Source organism: Patiria miniata, unplaced genomic scaffold (assembly GCF_015706575.1).
Source record: "Patiria miniata isolate m_02_andy unplaced genomic scaffold, ASM1570657v1 HiC_scaffold_1, whole genome shotgun sequence".
Taxonomy (NCBI): domain Eukaryota; kingdom Metazoa; phylum Echinodermata; class Asteroidea; order Valvatida; family Asterinidae; genus Patiria; species Patiria miniata.
The window spans coordinates 29965886-29986357 of NW_024037047.1; the positions used below are offsets into that span (position 1 = coordinate 29965886).

At 40.3% G+C, this 20472-nt stretch overlaps 2 protein-coding genes and 1 long non-coding RNA gene across 4 annotated transcripts in view; 2 read left to right on the top strand and 1 right to left on the bottom strand.

Annotated features, from left to right (window-relative positions):
• The window catches only part of LOC119728306, a 2351-nt gene extending 1389 nt beyond the window's left edge, over nt 1-962 (top strand). The window contains exon 3 of the long non-coding RNA XR_005271036.1: nt 653-962. This is a non-coding gene — a long non-coding RNA (uncharacterized LOC119728306). The remainder of the gene's footprint in view (nt 1-652) is intronic.
• Nucleotides 1-5584, top strand: part of LOC119728290 — a 21294-nt gene extending 15710 nt beyond the window's left edge. Inside the window, exons 14-16 of the mRNA XM_038200479.1 lie at nt 2774-2856; nt 3896-3999; nt 5416-5584. Coding sequence (XP_038056407.1) covers nt 2774-2856; nt 3896-3999; nt 5416-5462 — 234 coding nt within the window. The 3' untranslated portion in view covers nt 5463-5584. The remainder of the gene's footprint in view (nt 1-2773; nt 2857-3895; nt 4000-5415) is intronic.
• A 4549-nt stretch (nt 5585-10133) lies between these two features.
• LOC119728314 (hydroxyproline dehydrogenase-like) lies at nt 10134-20446 on the bottom strand. 2 transcript variants are annotated; one of them, XM_038200516.1, is made up of 10 exons: nt 20382-20446; nt 19386-19680; nt 18238-18431; nt 16468-16600; nt 15601-15777; nt 14514-14660; nt 13467-13596; nt 12752-12899; nt 11186-11274; nt 10134-10530 (listed from the first exon to the last, which is right to left on the bottom strand). In XM_038200516.1, the coding sequence occupies exons 1-10, from the start codon at nt 20402-20404 to the stop codon at nt 10364-10366; spliced, it is 1503 nt and encodes a 500-aa protein (XP_038056444.1). In that variant the 5' UTR covers nt 20405-20446; the 3' UTR covers nt 10134-10363. The 2 variants fall into 2 exon arrangements, with proteins under 2 accessions (XP_038056444.1, XP_038056436.1); XM_038200508.1 differs by lacking the exon at nt 20382-20446 and having other exon boundaries at nt 19386-19880.
• Between the last annotated feature and the right edge of the window lie 26 nt (nt 20447-20472).

Consider the following 20472-nt stretch of genomic DNA (forward strand, 5'->3'; position numbering starts at 1 on the left):
TTGGTTTGAGTCAAGGTTTCATAATTTTGTAGCTAAATCAAATTGGAAATACATGCAAACATATACAAGCCCTACTTTAGAATTGACAATCTCTGGGAATTTGTTTCTCGTTCAGTTTTAAAAAACATTCCATTCATTGCTAATGTTTATTTCTCAAGTTAAAACATGCAGTGCCAGGCGCGGTTCTAGAACCAATATTTTTGGGGGGCTAGCACGATGGATCCAGAATTTTTTCAGGGAGGCGTGCTGAAATGTTGACCGGTTATTTTTTTCCAGACACTTAGGCCTCCGGAAATCAATAGGGGGGGGGGGGGCTCATGCCATATTTTCAATAGGGAGCCCCAATAAAATCCTAAAATCATTCACACTATATTAACTAATGCACCCTTGTCACGGCTATTTCTTCTTTAGGGGGAGACCGTTCGCATGTACATCACAATCTTTCTTTTTGCTAATGCAATTTTTTTTATGGAATTTATTTTGGGGGGGGGCTAGACAAAATTTGGGGGGGGGGGGGGGCCTACAGCCCCCCCAGCCCCCCCGTAGAACCACGCCTGTGCAGTGCCCGTTGCACAATAAGAAAATGCAATTTGCAATTAAAAATTGCTGTCATTTAAGAAAGGGATTTTTCTCGTAATTTGACAACTTGCAGATACAACATGTTCCAGATGGGAGCTGTGATGGAGTCATTGATGCCGCCAAACAAGGATGCCTTGCACCTGCACGTAAAGAGGGCTAACTACCAGGCAGCCATATACAAGCGGGCCCTGGATGCACGTCCTGAAGTGCCTTCTAGTCTCCACACAGAAGAGGATGGAAGGTCATCGGCGATGACATCAGTATCCACTGGATGGATCTTCCCCCTGCCCCAGACAGTGTCATGGAATTTGCCCATGTAAAAAAGTCAATGCACAAAAGGCCAGTGTAGCTGTCGTGAAAAAAACTGCCATGCACAGACTTGTGCAAGTGCACCAACTGTGAAAACATTCCAAGTGAAGGGCAGCACACTTCACCCGAAAGTGATGATTCAGAAATCGAGGATTAACTAATGTAAAAACTGACCATCACGTACACGTACGTCTATCTAAATAAGGAATCAGATTGTCACTTGAGAAACTTTGAATCACACAGTCTGCTTTCCATCCACTTAAGTATTTCCACATATGAATCAATAGGACTTATGTTTAACTAATGATAGTACACAACTAAAAAACACCAAATTTCAATCTTACGGTTGAAGTGGACACCGTTGACTTTGTTGCGGGATTTTTCCACTTTTTCAGCAAGGGGATGGGAAATAATTTTACCGTGTGTTTTCCTTTTTGACAATCCTTTTTTTTATTCCTCTTCGGTAATGTTCGTGCTTACAGTGTTATTTGTTGTGGATCAAATAGACTCTATTAAGACACCATTGAGAGCTTTTTGTTACTGTAATTCCTTTTTTGGGGGGGGGGGGGTGCAGAAGATTGTCCTCCAAGATGCTACGCAAAAGGCCTAAAGGCTCTCTCTAGGTTGATGCCTCTGTGCAGAGAGAAATGTTTCACATTTTATTTTAGAGGTATTCACCAATCCTTTCATACATTGTACCATGTTCTCAACAGCAGTTCTGGTTTCTGTGAAGGTTGATGACATGTTTCGTGTTCTCCTTCGACCCTTCAAATGATTTGAAATTTAGACAACGGAACTCACTAATGGATGTAGTTTCCAGATGCCAATGGATTCGCCGTTGAAAGATTCATGTCTGTTCACCATTTTTGCAATGACTAACCTTTGTTGAGATGATATGAAGAAAAGAGGGGTGCCAGGTTGCAACAGTCCTTCCTGGAACGTGTTTAATATTTAAGACAGTTGACAAAAAATCAAAAGTACATGTAATTGCAGTATATTTTAATCCTCAAAAATATTGGCTCCACCAGAGACGCAAACCGCAAGCACTGTATTATAATCTTTGCCAATCACAGTAATTATTTCTCAAGTCTTTTTAATTACTGTTTACCGTATTGTTTTTTGTATGAATAAATATCGTCAAAGGCTGAAGTTATAAAGCACTGTGGTCATGTTTATTTTTTCATTCAGACTTAACTCATTCGTATTTTTTCTACGGACACTTTGTTGAATGTTATTACATCATGAATCAGAAATACTTTGTAGTTTTAACCAAAAAGAAAATTATAATTGAATAATCAATAATACCCTATTAAGAAGTTCAGAAAAGAGCAATACATGTACATGTATTCTAAATAAAAATAAAAAAACAAAAGGAGGAAACACTTGCACTGAGGCTGGGAAAGGGCTTGTAAAATCTTCCTTGAATTTCAATGGGATGGAAAATTTGATATTTAAATTAATTATTGGAGCATTAAAAGTCACCCCAAGTTCCTTTTTATTAAGTCTTGGCTCTGTAGAAACCCTTTTTAGCAAGCAACAGCAATGAAACAATCTTTCCCATTGGAAATGTGCACAGTTTTCCAATCCCGGTCAATAGAGGGCGCCCTTTTTTGAACTGCTGATTAAAATGCAAATATTTAAATGATTGGTCACTTTGGGATTGTGGATTTTGGTTTTTTGTGATCCATATGGTCTCAGCTAATAACCTGCAAAAATTCACTTAGATTTGAGAGGTGCGCCACGAAAATCACTTTCTGAGCACATTTTGCAGCCATGCCCCGTGGTCTACTAGTTTAAACCCTGCTCAAGTCAATTCTTTGTTCAATTTTTAAAATTCATGTCAGATTCGTTTGTGATTGTTTGGTTTTTTGGTTTGCTCCCTCAGGGCAAGCCAGCAGCTTCGCTCAAGCCAGATGCAGCCTCGCTTCTTGCTGGATCTCACTGGGGACGTGTAAAGCCCAGCACAGCGTAAAATTTTTCATTCACTTCTATAGCAATTATAAGATGACGTTCATTAACCCTAACCTTCTCAAAAATGCATGCTCTTTGCAAAATGAAGGATTTTGCAGGATTGACGCTACATGGCAAAAGTGTGTTGGTCATTTCGGAGTGTACACTGTGTCAAAGTCTTGTGCCGGGCCTTGTAATAATGGAGTCTTATATAGCGCACGTATCTACCAACTATTAGGTACTCAAGGCGCTGGAGATATGTCTATTATTAAAGAAAGGTAAATCAAGTTTATGAGAAATATGAGACCCATTATGTAGCACCTCATAAGGGTGTACAAGGTGTTGCGGCGAATATTGCAGCCACTGCCAGAAACACCAGGGCAAACCCCTTCTCTGGAGGATTTTGCAGGATTGAGGCAGTGGTCACCCAAGGACCACATTCAAGAAATAACAGAGGAATTTTCAGGATAGAGGCTGTATGCTTTTCTTTACATGGAGGCAGTTGGAGGATTTTGCAGGATTGAGGTTACAACCAACATAAATGCCTAGGGAGCTAGGGTTAATGAAAAAAAAACTATAATCATTCCCTTGTCATGTGTTCTCCGGGATGTTTAGCACAACCGTACTTGAGAACAGGCAATGCTCTTAAATCTTCTGAAAAATTTAGAGATTAGCCATACAAAACAGTTCCAATTTAAGCTTGTGTGGGTATTTAAATTTAGTTGACCTGGCATCAGAGTTCACAAGGATAGCAACAGGCTTGTTATTCTCTTAGGCTGTGTCCGAAACGGGCTTCCAGAGCTACGGCTACGTCTATTGTCAGCGCGTCCCCGCGTATTTTCAATGGGCACAGACCTAGACCTAGCTCTAGGCAGTTGATTCGGATGCAGCCTTACTCTGTATCTTATTGATATTGAGGAAGTGTTCAGACAACTGTACTACAGTGCCGTGGACCGTTTGGAGACCTAGTTATAGTTTTAAAACCACGGAGAAAGAATGTACTGTGTGTGTCGTACTTCCGTCTACAACTTTTGTTTATTCTTTTTCTGGTCTACAGACAAGCCGGTGATAATCTCCCTCCCCGACAGTTGGAAGACCCCCTTGCAGCCAATGCTGTCATGACTGACGTTCTGAAAGACTTTATGGATGGCGCAAGGAAACGTAAGTCATTCATTCCTAACAAAAAATTATCTTGACGTTGAAGAGTTTACTCAGCAAAATAAGAAAAGAAATTCATCAGCAATTATCATGTAGTGTTATTACTTGTGAGTTTTTCTAGGCTAATTGTGCACATTAAAAGATGGCTACCCCGTGCTCTTCAAATTTTTTTTTTCTTGTGGCAGATTTCAATTTGTACGTTTTGTTTTAACGAAAGAAAGAAAAACTACGTTATTTCGATTTTGGGCATCTGCTGCCCTCTGAAAAAGGGCGTTCATTTTGTAAACAAAAGCCGAAGATTGACTGGCAGCCAATCATTTGAATTGTGCTGATGTATAATTCAATAAATGTGATGCCATCAAGCTAAATGAGTCGTTTGTCAACCCTGGTCAATTTATTTTTTCACAGATTTGAAAAGAGCACAATCTTAGCATTACTGCTGTGAAAACCGCATGCTGATACCATCTTTAGTTCAAAAATTATGGAAGTCGGAACACCAAGAGATGTGATGAAGTGATGTGATGAAGTGGCCTTATTTTGGCCTGTATCTCCAAATGAAAGTTCCCGACAAACGGCTCATTTAGCTTGATCTTAAATGACTCATTCTAAAGTGAATAACTTCTTTATTTTTCAGAAAATAGCAATAGAAAAAAACCCAGATCTATTTCTCGAGATGAAACTCGAAAATAGCATGGGGAATGCATCTTTACTCTAGCAAATTTTTTCCCTGCTTAATAGCTCGATCCGAACAGGTTCTGTATGGACCCACTCTAACATTGTCATATTGAAAACGGTATGACTTTCTAAAACTGTAATAATGATAATAAACTTGAAATCATTTATTTTTGCTTTCACAAGACAGTTTACCCATTCCTATTGGTTGAGAGCCTGCCAAGTGGCTGGTTTTAAATAATTGCTAAAACACCGACTGGTTTTAAACACTTTTTTCGGCACTGCTGCGTTGCGCGCCACTCACTATATCCACATAAGGAGATTTTTACTACTAAAAATCACATTCCATGAATACAGCTAAAAGTTTGTTTCACAAAACATGAAGGAAACCTGTGGAACAAAATGGTAAGAAATTTATAATTTTTGACATGTTTTGACTTTTTGACAGAAAAGTATTTATGAATGGGAATAAATACGTGCTTGGCCGGCTTTAAACAAGTACATTTAAACCTGGCTAGGGTCCTGGTTGCCCAATCCACTTCCAGGTCTCTAGCCGGTTTTAAACGCATTTGTTGAAAACCCGCCAAGTGCGTATTTATTCCTATAAATACGCCAACTTTGGCACTGTTTTTGTCTGAAAAACAAGAAGTGAATGAGGGACCAAAACTTGATACGGTGTTCACAGAAATTTTTATTGCAGCATGAAAACTGTTCTATAACAAAACTTTTTGGTTGTTCCCCTTCCAGTACAAGGCCATGGTCCTGCAGAAAAAGCGGGTACGAGCTCAAAGTGAACATGCAGCCGTCAACGATGCCAAGTACCAGACATGGTGTGCCATTCACAGCATTGAAAATCAGCCAGTGTGGGGAGTTATTGGCACCTGGCTCATTTCTTGCCGCAATCCTGGATTTCAAACAAACTAACCCCACTCATGCACTTCTTGTACTTTGTTTTTTTTAACACACAGACTCTTCCGTGGCTATGTACAAAAACTGTATACAATACTCAACTCAATGAGAGCAGCTCAGCAGAATACGAGGTTTCTCAAAACTTTTAAATACAAAAACTTTCTCCAACTTCAACTACACATATTAGACCCCTGACTTAATCAGTTCTCATTGGAGCACGTGTTAACACGCACTGGCTGTTTTTATACACAGGCACAGCTGACGGGTTAAGACATCAAGATTGCCTCGACTCGGCTCCGGGTGACGTCTAAACATGCTAATCCACACATACTGAAATTTGTTTCCTTGTGGAGTCATTTCTTTGTTCTCGTGTACTAAAGTTTTCGAGTTTGAAAGTGTACTTTCAAAATGCTCCTATTTTAAACAGAATGAACTTCCGGGCTGAAATTTGGACTTTATATCCCTTACATAAAGAACTTCAATTTGCGACACATCAACACACGTTGGAGATTCCTAGTTTTTGAGTAAAATCCATATATTTGTTTCGTGATAACCTTGTGGAGACGTATTCACCTATAGAAATTGCCCTGTGGAGACGTATACAATCTGTTGTTCCCTATTGTGCACGTGTCTCCAGAGGGTACCGTGTACCAGATCCACGTGCCTTTTGTACACACACTGTTCCTCTGCAGGTGTTGATTAGCCCAATTTACCCCATCTCCACTTTCTTTCCCACCGGATACATAACCAATTCACTGTGGCTTTATTGGGGTTTAATGTCCCAAGTTTCCAAGAAGACTCCTGTATAATATACACAGGGAGTTATGATAAAACTGTCAAATTGACAGCGATTGCTTGAATCACAGTTCTTTTTCGATTGTAATTGTTTACCAAACATTTCACACTCTAGTATAAAGACTTCAAATGACTATGAGACTATGACACTGTTTTTTTTACATATTACATGTATATATGGCCTATGTTTTAATTTGTCTATAGAAAATATTTATTTATAAATTATTGTATATTTCAGGTTTTAAGTCGTGTTTTCTTGGCAGAAACTTATAATTATAAAAATTTACAAACTTACAAATTAACTTCACAGAAAGTGAAATATAGACCTTTCTGTTGTTTTGTATGGCGCCATTTTGTATGGGCTGCCGCAAGTGCATAAATTGGAGCCGTGGTTGGCAACATATTTTTCCAAAAAAGTTCTCATAACGCCATCAACACATAGTGAAAAGGCATGCTTAGGAATTATGTTGTAGCTTTGTTGACAATGTTGTATTTCCATCAAACAAATAATATTTTGGTTATCTGTAATAACTCTTCTTCATTTTTGCAGTGTTGGGCCTTCCATAGTTTTGTAACCTGTGGTTGGCAAAATGTGCAGTTTGCCAACCAAGCATAGAAAGGTCTATATTCATTCTACTATGGCCTATTTTTTTTATTGGTCTATAAAAAATATTTATTTATAAAATATTGTATATTTCAGATTTAAAGTCGTATTTTCTTGGCAGAAACTTATAATTATACAAATTTACAAACTTAATTAATTCACTTCACTGAAATTGAAAAATATATTCAATCTTCTAGCTTTTTATAACGCCTAGATCTGAATTTCAATAAATTTTGCCTGTACAGTGTATTATAGGCTTCATTCACCAGTCGGCCATCTTAAATTGAAAGCGAGGCAAACTCTTCATTTTTGGAACTTGCCAGTAGAAATGAAAGCAATGAAATAAAAGTTACGTACAAATTAATACCAGTCTGCTCTGATGAACAATTTAACAGTTGTGAATATTAAACATACCCTAATGTTTAAGCCACATTGGAAAAACAAGGAAAGTGAGGCTAGCCACGCATTTCAATCATAAAATAGTCTGGCACCATCCCATTCCAGGGTTTAAAATTTGTAAAATAGATTCAGGGAACACTAGTCTGGTTCCCAGACCAAAAGATTCTGACTATTCCTGATGAATCTTAGGTCAGGCAGCCTCCGTGGCTAAAAATAAACATGACGACATTGATGGCCCTTTTTCAAAGCTCGGCTTCGTTTCCGATTTCGCTTTATCGCTTTTAGCTTTTAATGTTCTGATCAAATTTGTTAATAAATCACTTGCTTCGTAGTATCATACAGTTATGATAATACAGTTTGACGTTTCTGTAAGATAACATTGACTAATGTTGATCCGGAATCTTCAAATTTAGGCACCCAAATATCACTGTTAGCAGGCGGAGCCGAATGAAGACCGAGTTTTGGAAAATCTCGGTAATGGTCGTCAAATTCAAAATTGTACATGACGCAGCAAAAGGTTCGCCCATACGATCCGAGTATATTTGATGCACAAAATCATCGTTGAATTTCAAGTTTTCTAAATGAAAGCAATGAATATTAATTATCAACTCATTAAAAAAGAATTTAGTAAGCAATTAGCGGTTAATTAAACCTATATTATACTAGGAAATACTCGGGCACTATCCGATTGTCGACAAAACGAATTTGGCAAACTTCGGAAATTTTCGGAAAAAGGAGGAATTCCTCCCGTTTTAGTCACGTGACGTAAATTGTAATACAATGTATTACCGGAGGCTACCTGACCTAAGATTCATCAGGAATAGTCAGAATCTTTTGGTCTGGGAACCAGACTAGGGGAACACGCTCGAGAATAAGGTCTATTATAGGCAGTATCCCAAAATACGGCCGTGCGACTTCTGATTGGTTTCACGCTAGAGAGTCACAAATAAAAATTAAGTAACAGCCCACTTTATACAGATAAGTCCGTAAAACAAAACGTCTGAAGTGAATATGTCTCTATCTTAAAAAGGAAACAATGTAAACAACGTGAACAATGTAAACTAATAATAATAATAAATTTCATAAAAAAAATAAAAAATTAGGGCCTAATGTTTAGATACCGGCAGGACCTTGTTGAAGGCACCAAAAAAAAGAAGACCTTTGCATTACACAAATGTCCTGCCAGGATAGAAATATTAAATCCTCTAACTTTTTTTATCGGTACATGTACATGTATATGTATACTTCAAGTCAATTCAGTCAGTAAGTACTTTTGCAAATTTTTGATTCATTTTAAAAAAAATAGTTAAATTCTCTAAGCAGGAAATGAAAACAAAGGAAGGAAACCCAACTACAAGGACAAAAAAACTACGGGAAAACAATGAGAAAACTATGTAAATAGAAAATGTATTGGTGACTCAGTTTCCTGTGACATGCTGGTTATACAGCTGGTGAGGCAGATTTCTAGAGGCTTGGTAACTCTTATTGTAATATGTCTTTGCAGTAGCGGATTTAGTTGGGGGGGGGGGTGTTGCAACCGCCCCCCCCCCCCCCACCACCGTTCAGATGTCGATTGATGTTATGCCAAACTAGTAAAATGGGAACAAAAGCAATAAACGGAATGCTAAAGTTCCTAAATGTATTATCAAATTGCCTTAGAATGCAGGATAAAGCTAGTCTTTGTAAATGCCGTGGTCTATTATGCGTGAACAGATTCGCTGATTAATTGCGCAAGACCCCGCCTCTTGACCTCCTAGATTTTGACCAATCAGCGGGCGCTTTTCATATCAGGTCTTCGGTCATTCACCTGTTGCACGTCATAGACAATGGATTTAGAAATGTGTCACGCGCTCTGTATCATGGTATGCGATACCGCGCCCGGCTGTTGTTGTATTACAAAACACTGCATTCGAATTGACCAATCAAACCATTTAGTCCTGATTTAGGAATAAAATCATGTCACGATTTAGTAAAGTCGACTTTGATTGGCTGGCGCGCAGCTTGCATATATCTGCATGTCTAGACATATCAGACGTTATACAGGAGACTTGGCTCCTTGGATAACGGGTGATACTCGGACTAGGAGAAATCATCGTAGACTTTGCAATTTTCAGCACCCCTTCCCTTGCACCCACCTACACATCAATCCACCCCTCCCCTGTTTCCCGAAGGCTAGAACTGCCTGTGCTTTGATATAGTAGTCTAGGTGTGCCCGTCTATAAAAAAGTACATAACATACTAGTATACACTGCGTTACATACAAATTATCTCCTATTCACTGCATTGTATATAAAGTACCTCTGCGTTGCGTGTATGGAATTGATTTACCCTGTAGACTTGTATATAGTTTGTGTGATTGTACTGTAAAAATGTCTAAATATGTCTGGCAATAACACACACATCACCTATGCTACCTTATATTAAATATTGCTTTTCAAAATTGTGAATCGGAAAAGCAAAACAAAAATGATGAGACACGGCTGCAGTAAAATAATTTAGTATCACCTGTGCAATAATTAACTCTTATAAATTATTTTTTGTATGTATCAATAACAAAAATAAACTTTTTACAATGTGTCTGCAAACAATGCACCAAAAATAAAGCATATTGTCTCAGGCCAAAAAAAAAAAGTCTTCGGTTTCCGGTATGGAGCTTACCCCAAAAGTGGTGCGGCGACGCGTTTTTTGTTGGTACTTTTTTTTCCTTCAAATGTCAGCTGATGACTGCAAATTTTTCCCATTCGAAGCAACGTAACCAAAGCGAGGCTGGAAGGAAAAATAGTCTGGTTCCTTTTTGCACAAAAACCATTATCGTTCAGTACTGTTACTGGATACGGGGAACATGACTGACATGGTGGCAGCATGATAAAGGTCTATTGGTTGAAGGGGCTCTGAGTTTGGCATACAACCCATGCTGGAGTACGGTGCCACCTCAATTAACAGCTTCGTTAGATTGGTCATCCCCACTTCATTCTAACAACAGAAGCACTAGCGCAAACTGAATCTTGTCTTGATCTCTTGCACCATCAGTGAGCGTTCACGGTGCGTGTTCTGCAGAATGGCTCGGTTTTCCAGAGCCCGGCGCGCCAGATACGGCAACACGTCATCCACTGGGCCGTAGGGTGACGACTTGTAGATAAGGTAGCCTGCTTGGCCTAAATGGAGGGCCGAACAGTAAAGAGAGGAAAGAATGAATTACTATAAGATGGAATTACATTGAGACAGTGGGCTTGGGGGGGGGGGGGATTTGAGCAATCGTATCCATTCTCTCTAAACAAAGAGTTCAAGCCGAGGGTATTGATAACTTTCCATAAACTCACCAAAATTTCCCAGGTAACTTAGTTTGAAAATCAGAAATTACATGTATACCAATTCCCATTTATTCAATGATTAACCTTAACAGAACTCAACCCATCAAACCCCAACGGCATGTTTTGTTGGAATCTGTCTGGATGGGTACAGTACCCCTAAACTGACAGGGTTTCACATTGGGTTGGGCACACCTCCAGAATCAAAGTCAGAAGTACGTGTGCGCAGTTTCCCATATGGTGTTGGAATTTGCCAGGATGGGTATGGTTCCTAGTAAATCATGCCACGGAGTTAGGGCTAATACAAGCACGCTGCCATTCTTCAAGAAAACCACCTACACAGAGGGAAAATCTTACACCTTACGGTAGAAATATTGAGAAAAAAAAAAATCCTACTAATAGTGAATTTCCGTGATAAGAAACTCCATTAAATTGACTACTGCTCGTGAATAAACTATGACTATCAATCTCTTTTCGGCACAATTTAATTATTTTGTTTTACCGAGTGCAACTGTGATTCTGTCGGATAGGCCCAAGATTTGACCAAAGATGACCTCACCAGAGGTGGGCGACAATTCTAGCTCCTCCATCCTACAACACAAAAGAAATCAACAAACAAACAAATAAACCCAATGAACATGAAATCAGTTTCAAGAAGGTAAGTATTCTTCCAGCAAAACGAAAACAAATCACATAGGTATGTGTGTGAATTGTGTTTGTTTTGCTGAAAGAACGCACACCTTTTTTGTGATCCAAGGACAGAACTTTAAAACGGTGGTTTGTGTTTAAAATTCCGTAACTTTAAAAGTACATGAGTGGTTTGAATAATTCTTGTACCAGTGCGTGAAATTACAGTCGGACATCGGACATTTTCCGACCACTTTCATGGTTTGTCCGACCAAATGCAGATGTGCTCGGACAAAATGTCCGAGCGATTTATGTATTCTTTGTGGAGTTGTCTTTTTCAGAAGTATGAAATAAACGCTTGCACTCAAAAGTATTTTGTTGTTTATTTCCGATGATCCGGTCTGTAATACTTACCGTACGCTGAGCGGCTGCTAACTACATGTACGTGTTGTCTTATATTCACGCAATAGATGCAACGCGTTTACACCCCAATCATTACACAGTCTAGTACAGCGTGGCGTGCACAGCGATAGATTGGCATTCGTACGTACGTGCCGTTTGCCAAAAAATAGACGTGAAATCAAGTCGATAAATTGTGTTTCGATCAGCAGTCTTCGTGTTTCTTCTACAAATCAGTTAATACAACTTTTTGTACTTTTCAAGTCATTTTATGGAAATGAGCAGTGGCCGTTTGTGGAATTCCCAGTTAATTTCTATTGGGCAAAAGTGTTAAATTGGACCTGATTCAACCTCTATTCCTTGCTATAATGATTCGATCGAGCCTCTTTGGACATTCAGAACTGCAATTTCACCCAGTTTAGGTTATGTGTTCTGCAGACTTGAATCGAGTCTGTATAGTGACGAGTCGAAATATAGAGTATTATAAGGACATTGACGCGCATACATGTAATGAGAATTTAGCAAGATCAAAGTAGCCTACGTTGTGTTGCGCGGTATGCTTTAAGTGCGTGATTGTTACTAAATTCTCACAACGTGGCTTACTACAGAAACGAGCGCGTGAATCAAATTTGGAACGCTAAATGGCAGATCAAAACTTGACAATGGCAGAACACTTTTGATTGTGCTCGGACATTTTGTCTGACCACTTTTTTTGTCTAATTTCACGCACTGTTGTACTAAAAGAAAGCTTATGAATTGGGCTTTCATATCCTAGATTTTGAAAGTGCTACATGCAGAACTTCACTAAAACAATAGTCCCAACATTTGGGTTTCGCTTTTTTTTTACTCACCCTGTACAGAATTTAGGACTGGTATTATGAAGATGCATTTTTGCAGTTTTTCTCAAATGTACATTGTGTATTTTACTGAGCTGAAATATTTTATAAGGCCTTCCAATTTATCAATTTTTGTTCCATAGTGCAACCACGTCCATTTAACACAGTTTATCCACTAATGTTCGCATTAAATGCAAGTAGCCTACCGTATCACTGCCCGTAGCACGGACTCCTCATTGTGTGTGGCTACGATCAGGCCACATCGGCCCGGGTTCCGGTGTATGTGGTTCAACATAAAAGCAATGACAGCGTTGTACATGTCACTGGTAGCCTCGAAGCTTGGATGAACGGGGTCTGTGGAAGGGGACCGGTGAAGCAAAGTAAACTATCAAACGAGAGCTACAGGTCGATTGGCCACTCTCACTGTAATGTCACATGTTCAAAAATGATACTCAAATTCTAATTGGTCAATTTCACGGTCACATGCTTACTGATACTTTCGCTATAGGCTCCATTCGCCAACGAAAGAGGGCGCCCTTTTACCTAGCAAGGACATCCCATCGGCGGGACATTTAGCTGGTTGACGCGCACAGTTCCTTGTGTGTGACGCACGTACACCAAGGGATTTGTACTATGTACACGCAGTGGTACGGCCACACGTCGCGGCAAAATTGCAGTCAGGCAAGATGGCGTCGGTCGGTCGGTCACCCCCAACTGTACTTTCTTTGCCGGTGAGGGGGTACTTGTGAACGGAGCGGATACACCATGTATAGAATTATTTGCAGTGTTGTGGTCGAGTACTTTTTTCCGAATACCGAGTACTGCAGAGTACTTAGGTTACCGAGTACGAGTACGAGTACTTGTACCTCCGAGTACAAGTGCAGGTCTCCGGGTACTTGTACTTCCGTTGCAACATCCTACCTTCAAGCCCATGTTCTGCTGCATAGGCCCTCTCGGCATCCATGTAGGCACCCCTGACAATCTTAACTCCAAAGCAGATGCCTTGCTGTTCAGACCACTGCAAGTCATTTCTGACTTCGTTCATGGTTTGCTATTACGGGAAGAAAGAAGATTTGTAATCAAGTCTGTCACAAGTCATCCCAAGCCATCACAAGCCATTATAAGTCCATCATGAGTCCATTACAATCCATCACAAGTCCATCACAAGTCCATCACAAGTCCATCACAAGTCCATCACAAGTCCACCACAAGTCCATCATAAGTCCACCACAAATCCATCACAATTCCTTCACAAGTCAGTAACAAGTCATGACAAGTCCATCACAAGTCCATTTCAAGCCCATCACAAGTCCATCACAAGTCCATCATAAGTCCAGCACATGTCCATCACATGTCCATCACAAGTCCATCACAAGCCCATCACAAGTCCATCGCAAGTCCATCTCAAGCCCATCACAAGCCATCACAATCCCATCAAAAGCCATCAAAAGCCATCAAAAGTCATCACAAATCCATCACAAGTCCATCACAATTCCATCGTAAGTCCATCACAAGTCTATCACAAGTCCATCTGAAGTCCATCACAAGCCACCACAAGCCATCACAATCCCATAAAAAGCCAGCACAAGTCATCACAAGTCCATCGCAAGTCCATCGCAAGTCCATCGCAAGTCCATCGCAAGTCCATCACAAGTCAATCACAAGTCAATCACAAGTCCATCACAAGTCATCACAAGTCTGCACTGGTACATGTCACAGTGAATTCCTTGTTGAATTTCAGCATCAGAGCCAGGCACAGCAGTGTTATCCCGGGTCGATGTTGGTCACCAAGTCATCACAAGTCAAGCCATCACAAGTCAAGCCATCACAAGTCAGTCACAAGTCATCACAAGTCATCACACGTCATCACAAGTCATCACAAGTCATCACAAGTCATCACAAGTCAGTCACAAGTCATCACAAGTCATCAAAATTCAGGTCAGGTCTGGGAACTAGACTACTTTTTACCTTCAGGTAGCACTGGTACGTGTTCCATATCACAGGGAATTCCTTGTTGAATTTCAGCATCAGAGCCAGGCACAGCAGCGTTATTCCTGGGTTGATGTTGGTCTTCTCGGCATCCACCAGAAGCTGGGCGTTGTTCTTGATTGCACGCTGTGAAAAAAAAGTAAACACGATAGGGCTGAGTCAATATTTGAATATTTGAAATTACAAGCAATGGATTCAGAATGTGCCAACTTAATTGTGGTTAAAAATACTGCAAGTAAAACCTGCACGATCCCCTGACATCCTGGCAGTTTGTAAATATGAACACAGGCAGTTAGTGAGGACAATTTTCAGTGACGGCCTTGATTGTCCACCCGGCAGGTACCAGTTCTCAGTTGAACCCTGTTTGGGTTGAATTGGCAGTTTCTGTGAGACACAGACTCCGTGCGGGCTAATGTCAGTCAGTTTTGGTGCGTTCTCCTTGCCACTGCAGCTGGTAGAGTCATTAATAGTAGACCTACTACTGACACGTATGTTAGAGTCATTAGAAATATGAGCTGAGCTCTCCAGAGAACTCTTAAATATCCATTTTCAGGTTTGGTTGAGATTGATGACTGAACTTACAGTGAACCTAACCAAAATGGTACACACAAATACAAGTGTGTATTTGCCTACAATTGGGGACCCCCTATTGTCCCTCTTTTGTTTGTACTCTTAACTTTTTAGGAAGACCTCCCATATGTTTTGTACACAAATCCAAATTGGGGACCTCTAGGGAATTGGGGACCTCTAGGGAATTGGGGACCCTATTGCCCTCTATTGTTTGACGTCCCCTATTGAATGCAGAAACAAACTCATACACATCTTTGCAAACACTGTCAATCGTGGACCCTCTATTTTCCCTAATCATCATTCCTTTGTTTGTACCTCAACTTTTTAGCGACTGCTCTCATTGGTTTTGTTCACGAATTTCAATCGTGGACTATCCCTTTTGTCCTAGGTGTTTACACACTCACACGGACACACAGAAGGAATACGCGATAGCAATATCTCCCTGTCTGGCTTCAAAGCCAGGGGGATAAAAATGCATATCAGCTTTCTCACGTACCTGGCCTATTTCGTTGAGTCTCTTCAACACCAATCTCAGATGCTTGTTCTCTGCCTCATTTAGCCCCGGGATGGAGAGCATTTGACCGTCTAACCCCTTGGCCAGATTGCCAACACTCAGTGGAGAGTTGTTATCATATGGCAAACTATTTTCTTGGAGTAATTCTGTCACTCTGGCCTGAAAACGTAGAATGAAACATACCAAGAATCAACACAACCAAACACAGTCAAGGTAGAAGAGCCCTTTAAAGCAGGGAGCTACTGGTAACACGCAAGTACAGGGTTTTCAATAAATTGGAAATCCAAACGTATGTTATAAATTTTTTTTTAAAAATACCCAAAATCAAGACCACCAAACCCACTCATCAAGGTAGAAGCCTTTCAAAAAGCAGGGAGCTACAATCCCAGCCAAAATGGTTTGGACACTTGAAAATAACCTTAGCCTCCCACGGTCGGTCACCCACTCCCCCGCTCCCTCGGTCAATGTTGTTCTCTCCAGCTGATGGAGCACACACAGCGCAATGAAAGACAAAATTGACCAGGGACTGGGGGTTGGGGGCCCAGCGAGATTTGGCTAGGATTGAAGCATGCAAGAACAGAGTTCCAACTAAAAAATGGAAATCCATGACAGTTCTGTGACTTGTCCAGGACAAAATTAGAGCTTTCTATGACCAAATCTTATGCTGTTTTAATCAAACTGAAATCTGTAAGCAAATAAGCTGGTAAATTGATTGATTAATCGAACAACTGATTAATCGAATAACTGAATAATCGTTCTGGGCATTGCAGCAATTACTTTAGCTAGTTTAAATGGCAGTGGTGACAAGCAAGCATGGATCCTGGGTATAAGCAGGACCAAATAACTCACCAAGACATCTGCTTTTGCAAACGAGGTCACCTTCAGTTGGCTGACAGGCCGAAACCTTCTTGACAATGCCAGCGAGAGATCCATGCATTGCATGTAGCCATTGGCATTGTGGTCATATCTCGGCTCATCATAGCTGTGTGTATAAATGAACGAAGCGGTCAATCAAAACTACTGAGAAATATCAACTGAGGTAATTTTAACACATCCACACCAGTTTCAGACAATTTCAGAATCGAACCAATTACTGAAGTGTAATTAGAGTAACTCAAGCCGACCAAAATAGAAGTCGGCGTAATGACTATTTGCATTTACAAAGTTGAACAAAGAAATTGACTGGAATGGGGTTTGAACCTGTGAGTACTTAATATGACAATGTGCTTTCGTACTCAAAAGAAAACAATTACCAATACTCGTACTCATGACACAGTATACTCATACCAGTACTTTGCAAATGTTCTTGCGCATGCATAGTATTTAAAAAAAATTGCAAGATCTACATGTACATGCAGGAAAAGAACCAGTTTTCAACTGATTTGTGAGGCTTCTGCTTTTGTTTTTATAGATTGACAGGAAAGCCCTTGAAAACACATGTATATACATGTATATACCCATTTAAATTCGCTCCTATACAAAATGTACACTAGTGGAAAGTACTTGTGCTTGTACTCGTACTGGAGTACAATTTGTGGTACTCTCACTCATACTCAATGGGAAAGAATCGTCTTGCACACATACTCATGACTACTCATACTCATACTGTTCTCATGGCAAAGTACTCATACTTATGAAAAATAAGTGGGCTACAACACTGGTTCTAGTTTTGTTACAGAACATGGATTTATAGCAGGTGCTGGTATATGACATTAACTTACTTCCCTACAGTTTCACCAACTCATACTCATGACTACTCATACTCATACTCATGAAAATGAAGTGGACTACAACACTGGTCCTAGTTTTGTTCCAGTACTACGGTACATGATTTATAGCAGGTGCCGGTATCTGACGTGAACTTGCCTCCCTACAGTTTCACCAACTCATACTCATGACTACTCATACTCATACTCGTACTCATGGAAATGAAGTGGACTACAACACTGGTCCTAGTTTTGTTCCAGTACTACGGTACATGGATTTATAGCAGGTGCCGGTATCTGACGTGAACTTGCCTCCCTACAGTTTCACCAACTCATACTCATGACTACTCATACTCATACTCGTACTCATGGAAATTAAGTGGACTACAACACTGGTTCTAGTTTTGTTCCAGTACTACGGTACATGGATTTATAGCAGGTGCCGGTATCTGACGTGAACTTGCCTCCCTACAGTTTCACCAGCTCATACTCATGACTACTCATACTCATACTCGTACTCATGGAAATGAAGTGGACTAAAACACTGGTCCTAGATTTGTTCCAGTACTACGGTACATGGATTTATAGCAGGTGCCAGTATCTGACGTGAACTTGCCTCCCTACACTTTCACCAACTCATACTCATGACTACTCATACTCATACTCGTACTCATGGAAATGAAGTGGACTACAACACTGGTCCTAGTTTTGTTCCAGTACTACGGTACATGGATTTATAGCAGGTGCCGGTATCTGACGTGAACTTGCCTCCCTACAGTTTCACCAACTCATACTCATGACTACTCATACTCATACTCGTACTCATGGAAATTAAGTGGACTACAACACTGGTTCTAGTTTTGTTCCAGTACTACATGTACATAGCAGGTACCGGTGTCTGACGTGCACTTGCCTCCCTACAGTTTCACCAACGTCTTCTTCAGCCGTTACTGACAGGATTGTGGCCACGCCCAGTTTCTCGTGTCGTTCCACCAATCGCCTGGCCTCGGCCTCACCTTCCCCTGCGATGAAGTGGCCGTAAAACGTACACCTGGCCGCCACGCCGAAGAGCCTCTGGCCCAAGATGCGCTGTGAGACGCCCATGATCTGTAACAGTCAGAATTGTAGTAAAGGCCAACACAATTTATATATTTCTGCTTCCGGTTTCCCTACCTACCGTATTCTGACAGCCCCTACCCTAATTTTTTTTAATGGAAAAACGAGAAGAAAAAAACCCCACCAAAAACCATCAATTACTAACTTTTACCCTTGACTACATGCAGACGCCTCTATATGATCGTACACCAAAAAAAGTGAAAAAAAAAGAAGAAAAAAAATTCCTACCTACCTACACTATTTTCAAATAACATGTACAATCGGAAGCAGAACTTTTTTTTGGCATGAGGTCTCTCACAAGTTCAATTGTCAAATCACATAGATGCATTTTGAGATGCTCGGATGTCACAAGTCCAATCACATGTCAAATCAAAATTCAAATCACAACTATGCATTTTGAGATGCTCAATTCAGTCAGTTCATCAACTCAAATCAGGCTAGAGACAATAGTCAAATCACATGTCAAATCCAAAGTCAAATCCAAAGTCAGATCAAAAGCCAAATCACAAGATGAATTGAGATGCTCATAATCTGTAAAGATCTCAGCTGACACAAGTAAAATCACAAGTCAAATCACATATCAAATCCAAAGTTAAATCAAAGGTTAAATCAGAAGTCAATTCACAAGATGCATTTCGAGATGCACATTATCTGTAATAAAAGCTTGTCAAGACAAAACGCAAATCAAATCGCATACATATAAATCAAAAGTCAAATCACAAGATTCATAATCTGTAAAGATCAGAGCTGTCACAAGTCAAATCGCATGTCAAATAAAAAGACAAAAGGGCCAGACACGTAAACGCCAAACTGAACACTGTAAAGCGATACACGTAACAAAAGCTTTAAATTAATTATTGACTAACGAACTAAGGCCTTCAATTTCCACTGGCCTGCTGTTGAATGTTTTTAGCTTGTTATTCAAACAGAAACGGTTAAATTCACCTTCAAACTGTTGTCAACAAACTTCTGGTAGCTTGATAGTTTTAGCACTAACAATCCACGCAGGAGTTCCCACGCCGTTTTGTATCGGAACGTGGACGGGCAGGAAAAGTCCAGTTTGGCCCGCGCGCCAGCTTCAATGTCAGCGGGCAGCGCGTGATCCAAGGGACGTGCCGGGGCTTTCCCGGCATCGTTCGTCCTCGACACGGTGCTGCTACTGCTGCGTACCCGTACTCCCCGTAGTTCCGAGTTGGCAAACCCTTTTACTTGGAGGAATGAATCAAGCGTAACTTTCCTTCTGTTGAGAAATCGTCGACTACATGGTTTGATTGGAATGATGAACACAGTATGCTGGGTTGTAAATCCCAAGCGATTGGCAAAGGAGCTCAATAAAATCGCGGAGTTTTTCCAAACCATTTCACTCACGCTAAGACCCTTCAGCAGTACGGCCTTGGCATTGATCTCTATTACAATGTACATGCCACAAACTGTACTGTATGTGGCATGTATCCAGGGTGACCGTAAGGCCAGAGCCAAATTCTGCTAAGTGCACATCAAAAATCTGTCAGATTTATCAAAAGTCTGCCAACTTCCCCAGAATTACTCGAAATACACTATATAAACACTGAAAATCACATGCAGATTGGTACTTTTGCCTTAATAAAGGTTCAAATTACATCATAAACAATCTATAGTCTCATAAAGACATCATGAAATTGCGTAAATTTCATGCAGGCAAAACGCGCGGTTGCGCCACGACAAAGGTCCATGTGAACCTAAGCACCTAGACCAGGCAACCTGTCCCATTATACACAGGTTTGTTTGAAAAGATTGAGGCTTTTTTAAACAAATGTACCATTTTAAAAATAATTTTACAATGTTTTTCTGTCAAATAACCATTTTTGCAAAATTCTGCCAGAAATCTGCCCAAAAAATCCATTCTGTAAAATTTTCTGTCAAACTCGTTTTTTTAACGAAAAATTCAGCTAAAACGGTCACCTTGAGCAGTACGTCCTAGGCATTGATCTCCATCATAGAGCTGTATGATCTCCATACATGTACATGTACAGTACTAGCGGGATGCCGCGCT

Coding starts and splice junctions, on each gene's coding strand:
- LOC119728314 (XM_038200508.1), bottom strand. CDS start 19,862: ATGTACATTGTAATAGAGATCAATGCCAAGGCCGTACTGCTGAAGGGT. Junction 16,601..18,237: donor GTTGGTGAAACTGTAGGGAG/GCAAGTGCACGT, acceptor TTATACACACAG/CTATGATGAGCCGAGATATG. Junction 15,778..16,467: donor TTGCAAAAGCAGATGTCTTG/GTGAGTTATTTG, acceptor CTACGTTTTCAG/GCCAGAGTGACAGAATTACT.